This window comes from Dendropsophus ebraccatus, chromosome 2 (assembly GCF_027789765.1).
Source record: "Dendropsophus ebraccatus isolate aDenEbr1 chromosome 2, aDenEbr1.pat, whole genome shotgun sequence".
NCBI lineage: Eukaryota > Metazoa > Chordata > Amphibia > Anura > Hylidae > Dendropsophus > Dendropsophus ebraccatus.
Window position 1 is genome coordinate 188,929,670 of NC_091455.1, and position 23,103 is coordinate 188,952,772.

Below are 23,103 nucleotides of genomic sequence, written 5' to 3' on the forward strand. Positions count from 1 at the left end.
CATAGGTCGTAGGCTGTATCCATGTTTTCCAGGACATTCTAGGGCTGCATCCAACTTCTTAAACCACTGGTAACCAAATGCCGCGCAATCACATGCTCAAGTTATGCTCATCTCTGGCCTTAAAGGGGTTGTCAGGGGAGCAAAAGACGGCTGAAGCCTTCTACTTCCTGGTGCCCACTTCCTGTGGATCCACCTCGGGCAGCTATTAGTCAACATGGTTGTGGCTCCCATGCCATGATCAGTATATAAACCTGCCCCCTCCACATCTCAGAAGTAAGCCTTCTCCTTTAAAAGGGAGATTAACCCATTTGTTGCCAGCTGTTGTGGGTTTCTTGCCCCCCATCAGTAGAGAGCAGGGTGCTGGCTGGCTAGAGTCTGAGCGTGCAGAGTCTGGGAAACCATAGATACAGCCTATGGCTCTGCTTACAGCTTGTGGGTGACTCAGTACACCAGTTTGGAGGTCTCAAGGAGTCACACTACTCCCCTAGCTCCACACTAATATAAACTGTTAAATACGGGCACAGTAGACCTGTCTGGGTGACATCTTAGTCTTGTAAGTGAAAAGTACAAAATGCTGAGGAATGTTTTCAGTTCCTATCATAAAACTGAAAAGTTGCCATTAAGGTTTGTACATGTGCATTTCAATGGTGCGATTCTTCTCCATTAAAGTCAGTGGGGAGAAAACATGTCAGACCCTTTAACAGATTGGGCACGCTGCAGTTTTAAATATGCTTTGTGCTCCTGCAAAACAGTAGTTTACTGAAGGAAATGGATTTTACTGTGATAGGACCCGCACACCATATTTAGTACTGGCTACAACAAACATTTTATTGCCTGTTAAGGTCACTGCGGCAGTGTGGTCCTCTCCCCGCTCGTTCTTACAATTGGTCAGGGTCAACCGGACCGATCAAAACTTTTGACATGTCTCTCTGACATACCATATATCAAAAGTCCAACACACCGGTCACAAAAGTGTAGTGGAATGCCCTAATAGAAGTAGAGGTGGGACGCATGCCATAGGATCTCCAATCCCAAATGGAGACCGTGTGACATCAAGTGAGAAGTTATCTGACAGCATCCAGTAGAATAAATTTGTTTAGGTTTATTCAAGCAACATTCACAGTGGCAATGTATCAAACCAGCAGGGTCAAAAAAGATACTGCTGGGCTGAAACGTTGCCACTGTGTATGTTTCTTGAATTAACCTTACGGAATTTATTCTACTGGATACTGTCGGATAACTTGTCTCTTGATGTCTCTCTGACGTGAAAAGTTTTTGGAAACAACAGTGACACTTTAATCACTTTAGAGTATACTTGTTGCTTAAGCACACTTTTCATAATAAGCTGTTTTATGTGTGCCTTATATCCTCTACATTTTTCAGTGTTTTTTTTTCTCTACGGTCTACATCTTTAATCCTCAGTAAAACTAAGCTCTATGAGAAGATGTAGAGACTAGCAGCTTTGATGTCTCCAATACACAGCACATACGGAGAAGAGGAGATCTTGCTTCTTTATCCCTCTATAGCATACATTCAGAAGCGGCAATAACACAAACAATATACAGTAGTATTGATCAGTATATCTGTAAATCCAGCATGGGCTTAGATATAGCTATACACTTACTAGAATCAACAGCACTATGGAGGACATTATACAGCAGTAATGAACAGTGCATTATTTTTAATCTAAAGTGTACCTGTCACTAAAAATTACTTTTGACGTTATCAGACAAAAAAAGTAAAAAAAAATTGCCCGCACCTCTTATACCTCTGTTCACACTGCAGGTTGCACGCTGCATGTGGCTTAAAGTGACACTGTCACCCCCTTTGTGCATTCTGACATCTCTACACAGGTATAAAGGGTAAATTTAGCGGTTTTCATACCTTATTTCATATCATTCGTCATGGTGCTTGTTCAAGTAAAAAGTGTCCTTTTATCAACTGCAGATTGTATTAAGTGGGCGTGGCCTTGTGGCATTAGCGCCACTTAGCCCCACCCCCTTGACACCCATTGGTTGGCCGATGTAAAGGGGGTGGGGTCTAGACCTTTCGGCCAGCCTTTTCCAATGGCCACCCACTTAACACAATCTGCAGTCGGTAAAAGATGATTTTTTACTTGAACAAGCACCATGACGTGTGATATAAAATAAGGTATGAAAAACGCTAAATTTACCCTTTACACCTGTGTAGAGAAGTCAGAATGCAAAAAGGGGGTGACAGTGTCACTTTAAGTACACACAAAAAAACTGAAAGTGCGGCAGCAACCTACAGGTGCAAGTGGTTATCGTATATACTCCCCCCAGTGTACTCAAGATAAAAACATGCTCTGTAGATATTAAAAAATGAGGATCTTAGCAAACTATGTGATCAAACAGAGTGTACCATGTCACCACGTTAAGGTGCCCTCAGAGACATGGTCCTACCTTTTACTGGGCAGATAGGAGCCAAATCTATATAGCACTTACAAGACATGTTATCAGACGTGTCAAAAGTTATCAATCAGAGCAGGTCTCACTGCTGACACCCACTGCGATCAGGCGATATAGCTCAATACAATCCCCAGCCCGCAGCGCAGTCTGAAAATTCATAATGAAAGTCTATGGGAAATTTTTATGTTCTGAGCTGCTGACCAGGAAGTGGACCCCGCTGCAGTGATCTTTCCTTGGCTATATCTTCTGATCACAGTGGGTGTCAGCAATGAGACCCGCTTTGATCAATAACTTTTGGCGTGCCTGATGACATGTCAAAAGTTATTTTTAATGAGGCTGCCTATTTTTTAAAATTACAACTAAATATAAAATTACGTTAAAAAAACAATTATTGGAAAAATCCTGTGCACAGTAGTGATTTGCGAGCAGCCACTTAACACGCTACAAATAACAGCACATCTGCTGCAATGATTTATTAGTAGCATTCTTCTATAATGTGTATGTTGTCCATACATGCTTATATGTCTGATGTAGTGAATAAGACCCTAGCACCTTCAAATCTTATTCTTTTCTTTTTTTTTCAGAGTATGAAGAAGAAAAACGCCAACAAGCAGGAGATGGGTAAATACCTGCGATTCATTGTGTCCCGTATGAAGGAGAGGGTAGGTTTTACTTCTAGAGTAAGCTGATTCCCCCGATGGTCTCACGCACATGGTAATCACTTCTTGCAGGAGCAGCCGCTATTCTCATACGCATGTGGTATTGCCGCGGACGCTTCGCTTTCATCACTCACCGCTTTATTTCCTCGCAAATGTCTTGCAGGATTTCAGCAGAGAATAATTGTAAAGCTTTTCATGCAAAACCTGTCATCTCTGTGTGATGTCTATGGCTTTCTTGAGAATATATTTGTATATTGAGAGAAGACAGTAAGAGCAGTATACAGAGGCGGGCCGCTCCACTTCATAACTAGTTCTGCAAATCTCTGGGTGTTCATTAAACCTGATGATAAAAGGCGGAGAAGGTGGATTGGGGCTCTTAGGCCCTCCAGCATGATGCTTTATTGGTGTACAACAAAGAAGCTACAAAAGCCTCGTAGTAAGGCAGGGCCGTCCTTTAGTTAGAAAAACAGGAGTTTTCCTCTATTATTATAAATATAAATAAGTGCCACTTTTTTAACTGAATTAATCACTAGTTTTCTACTATGTTAGGGCCAGTTCACACTGAGCAAGATCATCAGAATTCCGCACTCGCCCGCTCCCTCTCCTCTCAAAGAACTAACATGTTAGTTCCCTGAGCGGAGAGCGGCGGCAGCGGACGAGCGCGCACCCTCTCATTTACTTACAGCAGCACACTGAGCACGGCGGGATTCTGTGGCGGAAATCTACGCCGCAGAATTCCGCCAATCTTGCTCAGTGTGAACTGGCCCTTAAAGGTTTCCATAGTCTTTACCCTGCCTCTGTTCTTGTTACTAGTAGAGATGAGCACAACTTAAGCATAGGCTGTATTCATGTTTTCCCAGACTCCCTTGGGCTGCATCCAACTTCTGTAGCCACTGGGATTCAAAGGCCTAGCGATTGGACACGAGTATGCCGAATTTGCGCTCATCTCTAGTTATTAGGCATTCTGGAACAGTATTAGAGTGTCACTGTCGTATTTTTGTTGTTGTTGCAGAAATCAATAGTCCAGGCGATTTTAAGAAACTTTGTAATTGGGTTTATTAGGCAAGGCATGCCATTATCTGCATTCAGAAAGACTTTCCCCAGGCCCCCCCCCCCTTTCCATTCACTGCTCATTATCAGGCAATTATGTCTTGCATCAGACATGCCCCTGTCTGTTCTAGGGAGGGGGGAGGGGGGAGATTAGTCGGCAGCAGAGAGCAGAGAACAAAGGATTACACAGCGGGAGCTGTCCTCTATTCAGAGGTCAGTGCTGACTTAAGAGGATATAGCCCAGTGATGTAGCTGTAGATTAACTCTTTGTTGTCCTGTTTGGTGCCTCATCTCCCTCCAACCCTCCCCTCTCCATAGATAACCATGAAGACAGCGGAGGAGAGCTTCAAACTGCTTTCTTATGATAAAAATGTGTTTTTCGGCTAATAAACCCTATTACAAAGTTTCTTAAAATCGCCTGTACTATTAATTTCTGCAAAAAAAAAAAAAAAATAATAATAATAATTAAACTACAGTGACACTTTAAGTACTGGGAGCCCAATATAACTTTTAATTTTGTATAAACTTTTACGTTGCCAAAGCCTTAAAGAGGATGTACCATCAGGTACATCCTCTTTAATCCTACCCACGGATCGAACAGCGCCGTCACGGGGAAGCCGGTGCCACAGTCCGTTTTTGAAACCGCGGCCCGGGTACTGAAGCACAGGAGGCGGGGCGAGCCGGCCCACCCCCAGTGGGAGGGAATTCCCTCTCCTCTATGACGCAGCTTCTTTAGAATCAATGGAGCCGCATCATAGAGGGGAGGGGATTCCCTCCCATTGGGGGAGGGCCGGCCCGCCTCCTGTGCTTCAGTACACGGGAACCGGGCCGCAGTTCCAAAAACGGACCGGGGCACCAGCTTCCCTGTGACGGCGCTGTTCGATCCGTGGGTCGGATTAAAGAAGATATACCTGATAGTACATCCTCTTTAAAGAGTTCTCTACTTTTACCGTTTCCTGATGTACTTGACATAAGCAATTGGATTTCCCTGGGTTATATCCTTTGCAGATAGATAAAACGAGACATTATTCCCTGTGCTGGTCCATAAACCTGGCATAGAAACCTGAATGTTTCTGCATCCTTGCATCTGCAATCTGTAACAGGGGAGAACCCCTCTTCTTTCAGGTCTGTGAGAAGAAAACATCAGATATCCTTTGGTCTCACATGTATTTCTCTCCTATGTACAGCTTTTATGTTGGGGCAGTTTCCAGTTTTGGTGGGCTGAATGCTTTACTAGCGTTATGGTCAATGGTTCTCTCACCCAACAGTACAGTGATAGTTTACTCCAGGTCTGATGTTTCTCATTGACTGCGTGTGTTATCCTAGACCTGTCTGTTATTCTGTGCTCAGTGACACCCATTATACTGAAAAAGTAATGTATGCCAAACTGTACAAGTCGCTCAGGCCTTGGGCTCCTTAGTCCTAGCCCTATGTTATCTAACTCCTATTGATTGTATAATCAATGCATACTTCCTGCATATATTAAAATAATTATTTGTACCTTTTTCAGGCCATTGAACTGAACAAGAAAGGGAAGGACAGCAAGCATCCTATGTACAGGCGGTTAGTGCACACAGCCATCGACGTTTCCACCATCAATGAGGTAAGTACAGAGGAGACAGTACAGTAATTCACATCTGATCTCACACATCACACACTCTTATGTGTAGTACTTATAAGGAGGATTATAGAATCAGTAAAACTAAGATAAAGCCCATTAAATTGGTGTGTACAACAAAAAGCACTAACACTACACTGTAACTTAAAGCGTACCTGTCGTGAAAATTTTTCTTTAAGTAATCAAACGGGTTGTGGTCGTAAGCAGTTTTCGTATGTTTAAACCAACGTTATACATATGGGCAAACTGTGCCCCATGCTCCCTGCTGATATATTTAGTCTTTTCTCTGTTTAAAAGAAAAAGTCTCACTCATGCAAGGAAAGACACCTGTTCATCATGCAGGTTGTATATCAGCTGAGGGCAATTAACTTAGGCTGATTATATTATCAACCCCTTCACGTCTTCAATGCACGTTCATGATACCCCATGCAGTAGGAACATGTATATACATTCCTGCTGTGAAGGGGTTTAATGTGTGCGGTTGCTTCAGTGTGATTGGCCCCCCACACATTAGTGTCCCAGGAGCCAGGCACAATGACAGACATCTGAGATCATTCACCTACCGGTCATCAACCCCTTAAACACCGCCATTTATAGCGATCACAGCTTTTAAGGGAGTCAGTGACAGGAGGAGGACCTGTCACTGACTGGTCAGGACCAGATCACTGTCCCTGACAGAGAGGGGTATATTATTTGCCTTTGTCATAGAGTCTGCCTTCAGGCAGACTTCGTGCAGATCACCGATTATACTGACCAATGCTATGCAATGGCATAGCACTGATCAGTATATTCAATCTAATTTTATTCTAATTTCATTGCATTTATAAGTCACAGCTCACCGCATATCCATACAGTTCCCGCACTCCCAGCATCATATCAGCGATGCTGCCGCGCGGGGCGGAGGCTCCAGTACAGGCCTTACATGTCCACATTGCTTGCGGAACACGCAACGTGGGAATAAGGCCTTACTGTGTTGTTTTTTTTTTTGTTTTTTTTTTTGTAACAGAGAAAAGACCAAATATCGGCACGGGTGAATATATACCACAGTTTGACAGAAAGGGAGACACCTAGTGGCCATGTGTATAGCGCTGATTTAAAAATAGAAAAGTTTTAAAAAAAGGATATTTTGGAAAACTGCTTGCAATCACAACCCCTATTGATTTATTTTAAAAAAAATCACAACAGTGTCTCTTTAACCCATAGCTGCACCAGGACGTTATTTAACGTCCTCGTGCCGCTATGGGAGTTCAGAGGGGGGTCGCGCGGCGACCACCCTCTGAACTGCCGCGATCCCGGGTGCCGCGAGTAGCCCGGGCTCGCGGCTATTAGCGGGCACGGTCCGATCGCCGTGCCCGCTAATTAAGTACTTAGAAGCAGCTGTCAAAGTTGACAGCTGCTTCTAAATACTTGCGGTTACACATCCCTGGTGGTCTAGTGGGGGGATCGCCCCCCTGCGGCGCGATTGCGGGGGGGCGATCCCTGCATCCATACCGGGCCGGGGTCTGCTCCGTAATGGCGCTGATCCCGGCTCGGCATTCTATTGCTTTTGGCTGCAGCAGCCAAAAGTAATAGAACACCGATCTCATGGATTCATGCAGTATAACTATACTGCATGGATCTCTATGAGAGATCAGAGTGCATATACTAGAAGTCCCCCAGGGGGGCTTCTAGTATATGTCTAAAGTAAAAGAAAAAAGTATTTTTAATAACACAAAACCCCCTCCCCTAATAAAAGTCTGAATCACCCCCCTTTCCCCATTTTATAAATAAAAATAAATAAATAAATTAATAAACAAACATGTTTGCTATCGCCGCGTGCGTAATCGCCCGAACTATTAATTAATCACATTCCTGATCTCACACGGTAAACGGCGTCAGCGCAAAAAAAATCCCAAAGTGCAAAATTGCGCATTTTTGGTCGCATCAAATCCAGAATAATTGTAATAAAAAGCGATCAAAAAGTCATATATGCGCAATCAAGGTACCGATAGAAAGATCACATCATGGCGCAAAAAATGACACCTCACACAGACCCATAGACCAAAGGATAAAAGCGCTATAAGCCCGGGAATGGAGCGATTTTAAGGAACGTATATTGGTTAACAACGGTTTGAATTTTATACAGGCCATCAGATACAATATAAGTTATACATGTTACATATCGTTTTAATCGTAACGACTTGAGGAACATGCATAACAAGTCAGTTTTACCCCAGGGCGAATGGCGTAAAAACACATTTCCCCCAAATAAAAGAAATGCGTTTTTTTTTTCAATTTCACCACACATATAATTTTTTTCTGGTTTCCCGGCACATTTTAGGCAAAAATTACATCTGCCTTAGCAAAGTACAATTAGTTGCGCAAAAAATAAGGGCTCATTTGGGTCTCTAGGTGGAAAAATGCAGGCGCTATGGCCTTATATACACGAGGAGGGAAAAACGAAAACGCAAAAATGAAAACTGGCTGTGTCCCCTAAGGGTTAATCCATGTAAATCGTGCATCTTTATTGTAAAAACTGTACTGTTTGCTGCTGTGCTGCCACAATGTTAGCGTAGCCCTAGGCTTATCTGCCTCACCTGTGATGTGCTTCACCTCTGCTTGCCACAAGACCATGACGGCTATTGGTAAAACACGTGGTCCTCGGCCATGCTGCAGTTGTCTTGGCTCGGCTGCATTGTCTCTGAGATCTAAAACCCTATCATGGTCGTAGAGCTTAGTTTCCAGGAAAGGTTAACTTAATTTTAAATGTTATTGAAAGCTGAGGTTACATTTGCAAATTTCTTGTCTCCTCTGAATAAGTAATATGAGCCATTTCTGCAGGTCTGTTACAGGGAAGCTGTCACCTACAATTCGCTTGTAGAACCACTGACACGCTCACCTAGCAAACCTCTCATCCTGTAACATGGCACCCTTGTTTTACCCATCCGTTCCTTTATTATTGATACAAAAAAAAGCATTTTTATGTCCAGTTAAAGTGTCACATGGCTAACTATAAGAGAAACAGATCGCTGATCTCAGGGAGACCAGCCAAATGATAACACTGCCGGCTGCTAGTGAAAGCGCTCAATGCAGTGACATCCAAGGTGCATTGCCCCCTGTGAAACATGAATATGCAAAAGAAGAGCCTGTGGAGCCTCATTAAAGAGTGTCGAAACACAGCACTAGCCAGATATCCCTCCGGGAAGGACCCAGCCAAGGGGTGGCTCCTATAAGAAAAACCACCAAAACCACCATACTAAGTGGCCCTTTAAGTCAATGTAATGTCAAGGGAAAAACCAAGGCCATGTATCTATCTACAGACAACTGTTTTGGGGATGTTGCCCCTCAGTGTGGAGCAGGATTCTGGCTAGGTGGGAGCAATGCCTAGCTAGCTAACAATTAGATAGGCCCATGCACTCAGCAGACCAGTCATATGTCGGAGGTATTGCTCCTTAGAAGCAATGCTTTGGGAGAAACTACCATTATAATACAGCGTGTGATGGAGCAGGCTATGATTTTATTTCTGTACAGTTTAGACCAAATCCCATAGAAATAAAGCATCAGATAAAATGGGAGGCATGGACAGGTACAGTAAAGCCCAAAGCACCTCTTTGGGTGCCCCGCTGCGACTCTTAATAAAGTATAACCATAATACGGCTGTATGAATTAAAGACTATGAAGTGACAGCTAACAGAAGGTACATAGTGACTAAGTATTCCTCGCCCACTCATATACATGTACAATGTTCTTTATAAAGTCCACACATTACACAGCCCTTTCTATACTTCTCTCGCTGCCCCGTCTTGCTGGCATTCATAATAACACTCAGCCATGTCTTTATTTCCCTCTAACTACTGCTATGAAGGATTCAATAGCTATTTTTCTTTTCTTACAGTACAAGGAAATTACACTGGTTTTCCCCCTGCAACCTGACTGACGTGTTTTTTTTTTTTATTTTATTTTTTTTTAGAAAGTAACTGAAGGAAAGTATAAAAGTTACGAAGAGTTCAAAGCTGACGCTCAGCTTCTTCTTCACAACACCATTATTTTTTATGGAGGTAATGCATTTTTATTTTTATTATTCTGTCCTACGGATCCATTCACACGTACCGTATCGCAGCAGATTTTACATTGTGAGTCTTGCAGTGAAATCTGCTGGGATACTGAGTACCATTAAAGTCTATGGCACTCCATTCTCACAGTGGATTTTCACTATGGTGCAAGAATGTAGTGAAATGGCCTTGTTTAACTATTTAGCTGCTGGGACATTAAAAATAATAAGCGGCTCTTGCTTAGCTGCCTGCATTCCCCCTGTGCACTTTTGCTTGCTTCTCCGGGTCCCTGCCCACTAACAGCCTGCTCAGCCAATCACTGGGCTGTCCTGATGCAATGCAAATCACTGTGAGAATGGAGAGGGCCATAGACTATAATGGTACTACTGAGTATCTTAGCAGATTTCACAGCAAAACTCTCTGAGTAAAGTCCTCTGTGGCCTTGGCACATGTGAATCCACCCTTAGGGTATGTTCACACTGAGCAGAAGTGGCTGAATTCCGTGCGGAACAAACTCCCCACAAAACCCCCGCCCCCCCCCCCCCCCCCAAGGGTGACCCTACTCCCTACATTTCAGGCAATCCTAGGCTGGGAGCAAAACATTACAGTCATACATACAGTCACCACTTTTGCCTTTTAAATAGTTATACAAACACCACATTTTCTGCTGGTTAAGCTCAGTATATGCCGGATGCAGTTCTATGGCTGTATAACAGATATAGTAGATTAGAAGATATAGTATAAGGCAGCATCAGCTCATTCGTGTTCTCTTGTAATTGTTACAGATGACAGTGAGCAGGCCGATGTGGCAAAGGTTCTGTACAAGGACACGTGTCATGAGGTAAGCTGAGCGGTGGCCTGGTTATACACGATGACATGCTAATGGAAACATTATACTTTCTAATACACTCAACAAATCAGCAGCTGCCATTTCTAACTATTCATCTGATTTTACACCGATATAGGAGTATATAGTGCACCATATCCCATCACCCCTTAGGCTTTCTGTGTGCCTTTGCAGTGAAAAAAATTGCCTAGAAATAAGAAGTACCATCTCAGGCCCTATCTACTCACATTTCCTTGAGCAGGGATAGTGAACCTGCGGCCCTCCAGCAGTTACAAAACTACAATTCTCATCTTGCCTGGACAGCCAAGGATATGGCTTTGGCTGCCCAGGTATCATGGGAATTGTGGTTTTGCAACAGCTGGAGGGCCGCAGGTTCCCCATCACTGTCATAAAGAAATGTCAAAGTTTTTCATAAGTCAGGCCCTGGGTGCTGAGGCTGTCACTAGAATGAACTGGGAAGAAGTGCTTGGCTAAGCACTTCTCTGCATTCACTCTATAGGATTCTATAGAAAGTTTGCAGCTCCCAGCTTGTTCTTATAATTATAAGTAGTTCTAATTATCCAGTATAATTCAATGTAAGACTTTGTTCCCTACATTTGGCACACACGCCAGGAATCTAGTCATAGGGCTCTATTCACTGCATAGGGAAGCACAGAAGACACTGTTTTTCTATATGGGGGGCTACCGCAAATAAAATAGGTATAAGGGGGCTGAGGGGTATGTGTCTTGTATTTCATGTATTTTCTCTGATGAGTGTTTTATGACATTGTTCTCTTCCCTCAGTTGGATGAGCTGCAGTTGTGCAAAAATTGCTTCTTTTTGTCGAATGCTCGGCCTGACAATTGGTTCTGCTATCCATGTGTAAGTATATAACACAGGGGTGAAGCAAATATCTACTATTTTTTTCTTTTTTTCACTAAAGGCAAGGTAATAAGCCATGTCTCATATATCCAGGCACATGCTTAAAGGCAGGGCTTCTCAAACCTGTTCTACTTTGACCTCAGCAGCGACACTGTTCTATCAGGTGGCACCTATAGTACCTCCTGGTAGCACCAGATACCACAGTGCAGCACAAACTACCTTACCAGAAGCACCAGGCATGGAGGTGCAGCATTACTAATAGCAGCACTGTCTTCTACTCTTCGCCATTACTATCAGCACTGCTTTCCCTTTTCACACTCCTCTCCCATTGGCACTGTCCTTCCCCCCCCTCCCCCAATCACATCATCTTATGCAAGCTACTCTCACACCCTCCTCATCTGTCATCAGCATTTTACCCAACTCTCCTCCTGTGGCACTTTTCGCCTAAACACCCTACCCCACCAGGGACAACACCTTCCCCATTCCCAGATGTTTCATTCTGGACTGCTAGGGCATAGTCAATGCTGGAAATGAGGGGAAGAAAATGGCTAGGGTCATGTCATGTAAATATGATGATATATTATAATATTGCAGGAGTTATCCGTGCAGTTCTGCATTGGATTACCTACTTTTTGCTGGCAGGAACCCCATATGTCACTAGCCAGTTAGCCTCTTATAGGGTTACATCGTCTGGGGGGCATTGACGATAAGACTTCCCCCAGATCACTGCGGGTCTGGCTACTCCCAGCATTTTCCATGCAATCAGCTGATCGCTAGACTTTAAACCCCTTTAAGAAGTCTTTAGGCCCACAAAGTTCAAGTTAGTTTATTCATTTTTTTTTCTTAACAGTATGAACTGTCATCTTTTTTTTTATTTGATTTATTCTTTTTTATTATGAAATATTTTTTTTAGTTCTGTTCTAAAAAAAAAATGTTTGCAATATTGTTACTAATAACGGTTATAAACTGCATTCTGTTACAGATCCCTAATCATGAGCTCGTCTGGGCCAAGATGAAGGGCTTTGGCTTCTGGCCTGCCAAGATCATGCAGAAGGAAGACAATCAAGTGGATGTTCGTTTCTTTGGCCATCATCACCAAAGGTACCAAGATAGTGGTCGATTTACATGATGTTCAACAGAAAAATGCTTAAAGGGGTACTCCAAAGATCCAGAAAGATATATATATATATATTTGTAAATTACTTATATTTGAAAAAGCCTTCCAGTACTTATTAGCTGCTGTATGTCCTGCAGAAAGTGGTGTATTCTTTCTAGTCTGACACACTGCTCTCTGCTGCCACCTCGGTCCATGTCAGGAACTGTCCCGAGCTGTAGCAAATCTCGCCTGCTGTAGACAGTTCCTGACACAGACAGAGAACATTGTGCAAAGTTTAAAATTGTGTTCTGTAAAAGTGAGAACAGCAGGAAACCCTGTTAGCCACATTGGCCTACATAACTGTGTATCGGTAGATGGATGGTTAATGTACTTATCACAGTCATCGTTTTTTCAGAGAGGTCTGGCAACAAGTAGTAATATGGATCAGAGGAGGACTTTTCTGTCTAATGTTACCTAGACCACTAGTATAGACCACTGATATTTTTTTTTCTACAAATGAGTTTTCTCAGTACATAAACATTGATAGCTTATCCTTAAATCGTACCTTTCATGATGTACGCAGACCGATCTTCATAAAATCCATTCTGGCGCCAGAAGTTCGGATATCTATATATACGACTATGCCAGGTTGGTTTTGGCTGGAACAGGAAGAACATTTTTAAGCTTTTCAAATCTGGCCTTGTCTACAAGAAATAGTTAAGATAGGCCATCAAGTTTTGTTTAGTCCGTCCCACAGACACAGCTCCATAGCTACGAGTGTGACTGCACCTGGTACTGCTATTTGGTTCCACTCAGGGGCGGATTAACTTTACCATAGGCCCCGGGCTGTTCACCGAGCCTGGGCCCCCCTACCCCACTTTAACTATATCTTTAGTATTCCTCCCCCATAGTGCAGACTGTAAAGGACCTGTGGTGACATCATAGCCCCATGATTAGGTCCTTCAATATGTTATTTAATGTTTCTGAATTGTTTCCTGGCTACAGGTTTGCTCTGATTTGTGCAAAATTGCAGTAAAAAAAGCTGTGATTTTTTTTTGCAAATCTTGGCAGAACTGTAGTCAGGAGACAATACACCACTGCAAGTATACGTCTGTTGGGTGGCCATGGGCTCAACGGACCTATATACTGGTTCCACTAAAATGTCCGGTGAGGAGGTGGTTGAAAACAATAACATCCCTGACTCCAATGCTGCCGCCTGCTGCCTCTTTTAAAGGGGTTTTCCGAGCAAAACAGACTGATGAGCTATTCACGTGATAGGTCATCAGTCACTGATGACAAGCATCACCCTCCTCTTATTATGTATGAGTGGTAGTAATGCAGTCCTGATTTCATCATTTTCTTCTTTTTGTAGCCATTATCAGTTCAGTGATGTGTATAGTAAAAATATAAGTGCACTACCGCAGTGATATATTGTAAATCCGTCATTATAAAACAGGGCTTGGATTCCATCGGAGAATATACAGGAAATTACAGTTAACGTACATCAGCTCCATGTAAAGCGAAGCATGGGCTGGAAAAAGGCCTGCGATGAGTTGCAACTGCACCAACGCTTCCTACGTGAGGGCCGGTTCTGGAAATCTAAAGGAGAAGATAAAGGGGAGGAAGAAGCAGAATCCAGCATCTCATCGACTAGTAATGAACAGGCAAGTGGGTTGCAAAAACTTTTATGGTACAGGATTTTAACAATAGCTCAATCCCTTTAAGCAAGAGTCATTGTGGTTCATTGGAAGTTTTTACTGCACAGAGGAGTCTGGCAAGTCAGCTGTGCATGGCCTTGTGGTGTAGGCCCAACTGAGTAAATGGGACCAGATAGCATTTCCCTGCACAGCTGGTAGTCCAGGAACACACACTGTGCAGGGAAGATTTAAAGTGTCACTGTTGTGAAATTTTTTTTTGCAGTAATCAATAGTCCAGGCGATTTTAAGAAACTTTGTAATTGGGTTTATTATCCGAAAAATGAATTTTTATTATGAAAAAGCAGTTTGAAGCTCTCCCCCCTGTCTTCATTGTTCTCCTATGGAGAGAGCTAAAGAAAAGACCAAAACAGGACAACAAAGAGTTAATCTACAAATCCCTCACGGGATATCTCCTGTGACAGTCACCAGTGACCTGTCTGAGCTCAGATTACAGCTGTCACCCAGCTCCGTGCCTGTAATCCTCTGTTATCTGCTTTCTGCTGCCGGCTAACTCCCTCCTCCCTCCTCCCCCCTCCCCTCTCCCTAGAGCAGACAGGGGACGTCTCCTGCAACAAGTCACAATTTTCAGATTTTTTTGGAGTGGATGAAAAAGAGGAAGGAGGGGGGGACCTGGGAAAAGGCTTTTTACATGCAGATAATGGCAGATTTGGCTAATAAACCCAATTACAAAGTTTCTTAAAATCGCCTGGACTATTGATTTCTGCAAAAAAAAAAAAAACGACAGTGACTCTTTAACCTCTTAAGGACATATGACGTACCCCTACGTCATATGTCCTCACTTGCACTTCAAAGCGGGGCCGCGCGGCGGCCCCGCTTTGAAGTGCCGCGATCCCGGGTGCCGCGAGTAGCCCGGGACCGCTGCTATTAGCGGGCACGGTCTGATCGCCGTGCCCGCTAATTAGCTAATCGGAGGCAGCTGTCAAAGTTGACAGCTGCCTCCGATTACCGGAGGCAACGTTTCCCTGGGGTCTAGTGGGGGAGATCTCCGTTACTGATGCCGGCCGGGGACGCGTCCAAGATGGCGCCGTCCCCGACTCGGCACTCGTTCGTTTTCGGCTGCAGCAGCCGAAAGCAAACGAGTGCCGATCTCATGGATCTCTGCAGCATATCTATGCTGCAGAGATCTCAATGAGAGATCACAGTGTATATACTAGGAGGCCCCCTAGGGGGGCTTCTAGTATATGTGTAAAAGAAAAAAAATAAAGTGTTGTTAATAGTAAAAAGCCCCCTCCCCTAATAAAAGTCTGAATCACCCCCCTTTTCCCAGGTTTTAAATAAAAGTAAACAAATAAATAAATAAACATGTTTGCTATCGCCGCGTGCGTAATCGCCCAAACTATTAATTAATCACATTCCTGATCTCGTACGGTAAACGGCGTCAGCGCAAAAAAATCCCAAAGTGCAAAATTGCGCATTTTTGGTCGCATCAAATCCAGAAAAAATTTAATAAAAAGCGATCAAAAAGACGTATATGGGCAATCAAGGTACCGATAGAAAGATCACATCATGGCGCAAAAAATGACACCTCGCACAGCCCCATAGACCAAAGGATAAAAGCGCTATAAGCCTGGGAATGGAGCGATTTTAAGGAACCTATATTGGTTAACAACGGTTTGAATTTTTTACAGGCCATCAGATACAATATAAGTTATACATGTTATATATCGTTTTAATCGTAACGACTTGAGGAACATGCCTAACAAGTCAGTTTTACCCCAGGGCGAATGGCGTAAAAACACATTTCCCCCAAATAAAAGAAATGCGTTTTTTTTTTTCAATTTCACCACACTTTGAATTTTTTTTCTGGTTTCGCAGTGTACTTTATGCAAAAATTCAGCCTGTAATTGCAAAGTACAATTAGTGACGCAAAAAATAAGGGGTCATGTGGGTTTCTAGGTGGAAAAATGCAAGTGCTATGGCCTTTTAAACACAAGGAGGAAAAACCGAAAACGTAAAAACGAAAATGGGCCACGTCCTTAAAGGGTTAAGGCCACAATAGGCATTAGAAAGAAGCCATACCAACCACCTGATTTTGCTGGGACTGGCTGACTTTTAAAAGTTTTTATGGCCTCCTAACTTTCAGACAAGGATCCGGCCCTAAACCATACTGTAGCTACGTCCCCTTTATTTAGGATCGGTGGGGGTGTCAGCAGTCAGACCACCTCACTTAGAGAGTAATGGCATATCCTATTGAGTAAAGAAATGTACTTATGGTTATCATTTAAAGCGGTTGTCCAGCATAAACAGAAAAACTACTGTTCTGCCGGGACTATGTGGGACACAACACTGCAGTATACTTACCTATCTTGCTCCACCACAGCTGCGGTTGCCCGTCCACCCAGTTGTCGCCTCTGTCATCATTTTGACAACATCCAGAAATGTCAGCTTAGCATAGTGGCCATAGAGCGGCCATTTCCAGTGGGAGTGGCATGTTAGTGGATGTTGTCAAAACAATGACAGCGGCGTAGATCGGGCGGCCCAGGAATCAGCAACTGAGGCAAAGCGGGACAGGTAAGTATACCGCACTTTTGTGTCCCCTGTGGCCCCAGCAGAATAGTCTATTTTTAGTTTATGCCAGAAAACCCCTTCATTATAAATCTGTTTAGTAGCAGTTAAAACAAAAATATATATATGGAAATTGTCCAGCAAAAAATTTTATTAAAGTATTGTATTGCTCCCCAAAAGTTATACAAATCCCCAATATACACTTATTACGGGAAATGTACATAAAGTGCTTTTTCCCCTGCACTTACTACTGCATCAAGGCTTCACTTCCTGGATAACATGGTGATGTCACGACCCGACTCCCAGAGCTGTGCGGGCTGTGGCTGCTGGAGAGGATGATGGCAGGGGGACACTGAGGGACACAGGGCACTGGAGGGACACTGAGCATCCCTCTGCCATCATCCTCTCCAGCAGCCACAGCTTGCACAGCTCTGGGTGTCGGGTCGTGACATCACCATGTTATCCAGGAAGTGACATCACCATATTATCCAGGAAGGTAAGCCTTGATGCAGTAGTAAGTGCAGGGAAAAAAGCATTTTCCATAATAAGTGTATATTGGTGATTTGTATAACTTTTGGAGGGCAATACAATACAAATACAAATTAATAAAAAAAATTAGCTGGATTTCTCCTTTAATTCCATATGTTGAAGCATGGTTATTATCATGTGAAACTTCCTGTGTATCTCTCTAGATAAACCACATCCACAATAAAACATAAACCAGACATTATCGCTGCAATGCATAAAATATACAGACAAACCAATTCAGGTCATTGGCGCTGTGGAGTCGGCGGCCCCTGTAATGACATTTATGAGGATGTTTCTAGGAATGGGATGGCAGGCTGCAGACATGACAGATCACCTGGAGTACACCTGGAGTCCTCACACAACCTCTTCACAATTTGTCCTAGTTTCCCCCAGACATAAAGAGATATATTGTCTGGGCAACAAGACAAGTCTGTGAATTGTTTCCTACGGCTCATCTAATTGAGGCCCAGACTATCTATAAACAGAAGGGGGAACGAGCTCTGCACAATTTAAAGATTATCTTGTCGCCGTATATTTCTACAGGATGAAAAGCATGTTTGATATCTGTTCAATGTTAGCAGGATTACATTGACATTGTATCCTTAATCTGTCAAGCAGAAGGCAACTCAGGAACCCAGAGCCAAGAAGGGGCGTCGTAACCAGAATGTAGAACCCAAGAAGGAAGTAAGTTCTCCTTACTATGAATACTATCACTTCTATAGTTGCAGTGTTTAGGAGATTTTGTTGTTTGGGTACTGTTTGGCATAAGACATAAAAGCCAATGTACAATCAACCATAAAATATGTAAAGGATAAAGAGGGAGATATAAACCTTTAGTGTATGGAGCCAGGCTTCCATATTGTATTGTGTTACAAGTTAGACATTAGGTATTGTGGTCAAACTGAAGTGGATTGGGGGATGAAGAAAAACCAAATACAGCATTGTGGATGGGAAGTTTGGCTTGACTTTGTAGCTTACATAGAAGTTACATAGAGGACAACCACGTGACGTCTATACCAGGAGAGACAGTATGTGTGCATTGGAAGATAAAAAAGTGACTGATAGCATGGATGGTAGATAGAAACCTTCAATACATAATCCATTCTTTGTCAATGAGAAATATTATCATTAGAACATTTTTTCTGAATTATTTTATTGATGCTTGTTGCACCTTCACTAGTGAGTATATATATATATATATATATATATATATATATATATATATATATATATATATATACACACACATATGCATATGGAAGGTGCAGTGTATGAAGCCAGAGACATAGTAGCACTAACAGAGGAAAATCTATTGCAATATATTGGATTTTAATTCCTATTGTGCAACCAAACCTTCAGGAAACACTGAAGACTTTGGGAGGATCTTGAAATTGCAGTGGGTGCGACTATGATGATAATTTGACTAGAGCAAGATTATTCATACAGCAGGATATCATATGTTACACATGAATTATGTAGTAAGCTAGAATTAGTGCACACTGTCACCAGATCTATGCCCTATCCCATTGATTCCACTTTTTTGTACATTTATGTAAAAAATTAAAACCATGAAAACGGTTTGTTAATGCAAAATATAATTTTTAAAAAAGTGATGTTGCTTTGAACACTTGTCTACAGCAAGTATGAGCTTCACTAAAATCTAACCAAACCTGTTCCAATTTCAGGATCCAGAGCCAGAGCCTGAGACAGAAGCCGTGAGCTCGAGCCAAGAAATCCCTTCTCTGCCTCCGCCAGTTGAAAAGGTGTCTGTCTGTACACAGACCAAGAAGCAAAGTGCCTCGTCTCCAAGAATGTCGCACCGCAGCACACAAACCAGTAATGACGGCGTGTGTCAGAACATGTGTCACGACAAGTACAGTAAGATCTTCAATGACTTCAAAGAAAGAATGAGCACAGACAACAAGAGAGAGACCGAAAGAGCTGTGCGAGAAGCCATTGAGAAGGTTAGAAGGAAATATATCCTTATGTAAACTGGCTGTATTCTCTGCTCTATACACAGCACAGATGTCCTGTATACAACGTATCATTAAGAGGCTGTGTGGAGAAATATTTCTTCTGCTGCTTCCTCTGCAGAAGTAGACAGGGAGGCAGAAATCAAGCAAAACTAATAGGAACATAACCAGAGACGTGACTCCCTGTCTATTGTCTCAGGCAGCTTCTCCTTGTATATGTCTGCTGACAGCAGCTGCCTGCTCTGGGCACCATTGTGCTCATTACATATTGCTTTAGCCCAGGAGTTCACAGTTCCCTCTCACTTTGCTTTGTGGGGATTTCCTGTAACATCTTTTATTGAGTTGTCTTTATTTTTAGTTACTGGTTAAATACCTAGATTTTAGCTTATTTTTGCAGATTTCTAGCTAGAACCTCTGTTACATAGTTAATAAGGTTGGAAAAAGACAAGTGTCCATCAAGTTCATCCTATAACCCTGTTGATCTAGAGCAGGGGTCCCCAAACTACGGCCCGCGGGCAACATGCGGCCCTCTGAGGCCATTTATCCGGCCCCCGCCTCAGTGTAGCAGAAACTCCCTCTCTCCACCTCCTATAGGCGGTGCCCGGCCACCCAGACTCACAGCATCATCGCAGCCAGCGACAGCAACGCCCCCCCACGGACCCCACTCCTCGGCGCCGCCCCCTGGATCTCACCTCTCACATCAGCCTCTCAGCAAAGGGATCCTCCAGCAGGCACAGTAATCAGTGTCGGACTGGGCCCCTCCCCCACTCCCACTGACCATCCAGCAGAGTGATGCTGTCTGTCCTCAGTGGGCCCCAGCGTTGGACGCTGCAGCAGCTGTCAGGACCTTTTGTCACAACCATGTCCTGGGTATGTCCCGGGAAGCTCCGCCCCTGCCTCGGGAAGCCCCGCCCCCTGTCAGCGCGAGTGATGTCACTGATACACAGGAGGGAGAGGAGTCGCTGGGGGGCAAGAGCAACCATACAGGTGAGGTGAGTATAGCTGTTTTTTGTTTTAAATACAGATGGAGGGGCAGGAGAATGATGGAGGCTGTAGTATGGTGATGAGGGGCAAAGGGATGAGAGAGGAACTACTATGATGATGGAAGGGCAGGAGGATGAAGGGGTAGTAGTATGATGATGGAGGGGCAGGAGGATAAGGGGGTAGTAGTATGATGATGGAGGGCAGGAGGATGAAGGGGGTAGTAGTATGATGATGGAGGGGCAGGAGGATAAGGAGGTAGTAGTATGATGATGGAGGGCAGGAGGATGAAGGGGGTAGTAGTATGATGATGGAGGGGCAAGAGGATGAAAGGGGTAGTAGTATGATGATGGAGGGGCAAGAGGATGAAAGGGGTAGTAGTATGATGATGGAGGGGCAGGAGGATAAGGGGGTAGTAGTATGATGATGGAGGGCAGGAGGATGAAGGGGGTAGTAGTATGATGATGGAGGGGCAAGAGGATGAAAGGGGTAGTAGTATGATGATGAAGGGGCAGTAGGATGAAGGGGATAATAAAATGATTATATGGGGTGCAGCTGCATCATATGGGCACAAACTACCAGTATATACAGTCAGTCAGTAGAACTATCTCTGAGCCACAGCCTGCTCTGAGTGGGGGGACAAGGGAGTTGTCACAGATCCAGATGAATTCAGAATAGGGCCGGGTCAGTATGTCGCTTTTTACTGATTCTTCTTTGGTGGGCCCCAAGGATTATTTCCTCTGGTGGGCCCCAGGTACCCCAGTCCAACACTGGCAGTGATGACGTCATTGCGCCTGCTGGGGGGGATCCCTACAGCGGCTGGAGAGGTGAGAAGAAGCCAGAAGAGAGAAAGGCTGGCTCCATGCCAGGATTAGGTGAGTATAATGTTTTGTTTTTTTATGTGTTGGGGCAATGCAGGAGGACATTATCACTATAGGAAAAATGCAGGGGGACATATGGGGGCAATGCAGGGGAACTTTATTACTATGGGGGAAATGCAAGGAGACATTATTACAATGGGGGGACACCACAGGGAGACATTAGGGATGCTTTTATCAAGATTTGCCTATCACCAAAAAACCTTGATACTGCCCTGTGTGTATGTCTGTGTGTAAGTGGAGTGAGAGTGTGTGTGTAAGTGGAATGTGTGTGTGTGTGTTACTGCTCATGTGTGGCTGAGGTAGAACTACAACTCCCAGAATAATCATGTTTAGCTTTGATAGAACTACAACTCCCAGCATGTTCCTGTGTGGCTGTGGTTGAACTACAACTTCCAGCATGCTCCTGTGTGGCTGTGGTAGAACTACATATCCACCATCCTAAGCCATCCCCAATACTCCTCCTCCAGACCAGAGACAGACGAGCAGTATGATCCTCCACTCCACCTCCTCCTCATGGGCAGAGACTGTGTCATCCTCCAGCAGGAACGGCTCCCTGCAGACCAGATACAGCAGTAGCATATAGTCCGGCCCTCCACTGCAGTGAACTGGCCCCCTGTGTAAAAAGTTTGGGGACCCCTGATCTAGAGGAAGGCTAAACCCTCATGAGGTAAATGCCAATTGCCCCATAACAGCGAGAAAAATTCCTTCCCGACTCCAATAATCCCTGGATAAACATTCTATAACATGAAATCTAGTGCCCATAATTTGTAATGTTATATTTATCAAGAAAAAGCATTTAGGACTCCCTTAAACTTGTTTAAAGCCACTCTATACCTAAAATCTGACCCCTCCAAACCGCTTGTACCTTCGGATAGCTGCTCTTAATCCAAGATCTGTCCTGTGGTCCGTTTGGCAGGTGATGCAGTTATTGTCCTAAAAAACAACTTTTAAACTTGCAGCTCTGTGTCAAATTGGCCTACATTGTGTGTGCCCAAGCCTTGCACCGCCTCTCCTTTCTTCCTCCCCATCCTCCTCTTCATTAGGAATGCCCTGAGCAGTATTTTTCCTATTTATCACTTGTGTGAACACTGCACATGGACCTTAACGATCCAGCTCATGTGCAGTCTTCACACAGGTGATGAATAGGAGAACTCCTGCCCAGGGGCATTCCTAATGATGAGGAGAGCGGCGAGGAGGGATGGAGAGGCGGTGCAAGGCTTAAGCACACACACTCTAGGCCACTCCAATTTGACACAGGGCTGCAAGTTTAAAAGTAGTTTTTTAGGACAATATCTGCATCACCTGTAACCCTTCCTATGACCTTGGTTGCCGTCCTCTGCACCCCCTCCAATGCAGTCATGTCCTTCTTATATATTGGTGGCCAAAGCTGTACACAGTAGTCCGTATGTGGTCTGTCCAGTAAAGAAGCATATATTGTATGTTAAAATAAAATCGGAGCCTATAAGCAACATATGCCATTGTGTGCCTATATGAGTTGGATGTACCTTTTTCCGACAGAAGCTGCCTTGCCCGACTCCCCCTTTAATGTACATATTCACCCATGATGTGACATCTTTCAGGGAAACGAGTTCAGCTGGTCGGAATCCAACCTGCCCAGTTTTTTTCATCAGGGAGATGGGGGGATTATATTTATAATGAGACATTATACCTGCCACTTCCATTCCCCATTCTATTCGGCCCCTGCTGACTACAGCTATTACTAGTATTAGTATGATAAATACTATTGATTTAGTTTTTTCCTAGCCTGGGTGTCTCCCGTCATGTGATAATGCACCCACCCCCTAAGGATTTAGTCAGCCTCGGTATATGGTGACCTGAATATACAAATGCAATAGAGCGATTCCTCTTTCTTGTCGCTTTACTTTGATGAATCTGAAATCAGCCGGTGTAGTTTTTTTTTTTTTT

At 43.8% G+C, this 23,103-nt stretch overlaps 1 protein-coding gene across 4 annotated transcripts in view; it reads left to right on the plus strand.

Annotated features, from left to right (window-relative positions):
* The window catches only part of ZMYND11 (zinc finger MYND-type containing 11), a 77,943-nt gene that overhangs the window by 48,840 nt on the left and 6,000 nt on the right, over positions 1-23,103 (plus strand). For all 4 annotated transcript variants that reach the window (XM_069958912.1, XM_069958914.1, XM_069958915.1 and 1 more), the window contains exons 6-14: positions 3,014-3,091; positions 5,649-5,741; positions 9,706-9,793; positions 10,573-10,628; positions 11,418-11,495; positions 12,478-12,596; positions 14,048-14,255; positions 17,961-18,026; positions 19,028-19,306. In XM_069958912.1, coding sequence (XP_069815013.1) covers positions 3,014-3,091; positions 5,649-5,741; positions 9,706-9,793; positions 10,573-10,628; positions 11,418-11,495; positions 12,478-12,596; positions 14,048-14,255; positions 17,961-18,026; positions 19,028-19,306 — 1,065 coding nt within the window. The remainder of the gene's footprint in view (positions 1-3,013; positions 3,092-5,648; positions 5,742-9,705; positions 9,794-10,572; positions 10,629-11,417; positions 11,496-12,477; positions 12,597-14,047; positions 14,256-17,960; positions 18,027-19,027; positions 19,307-23,103) is intronic.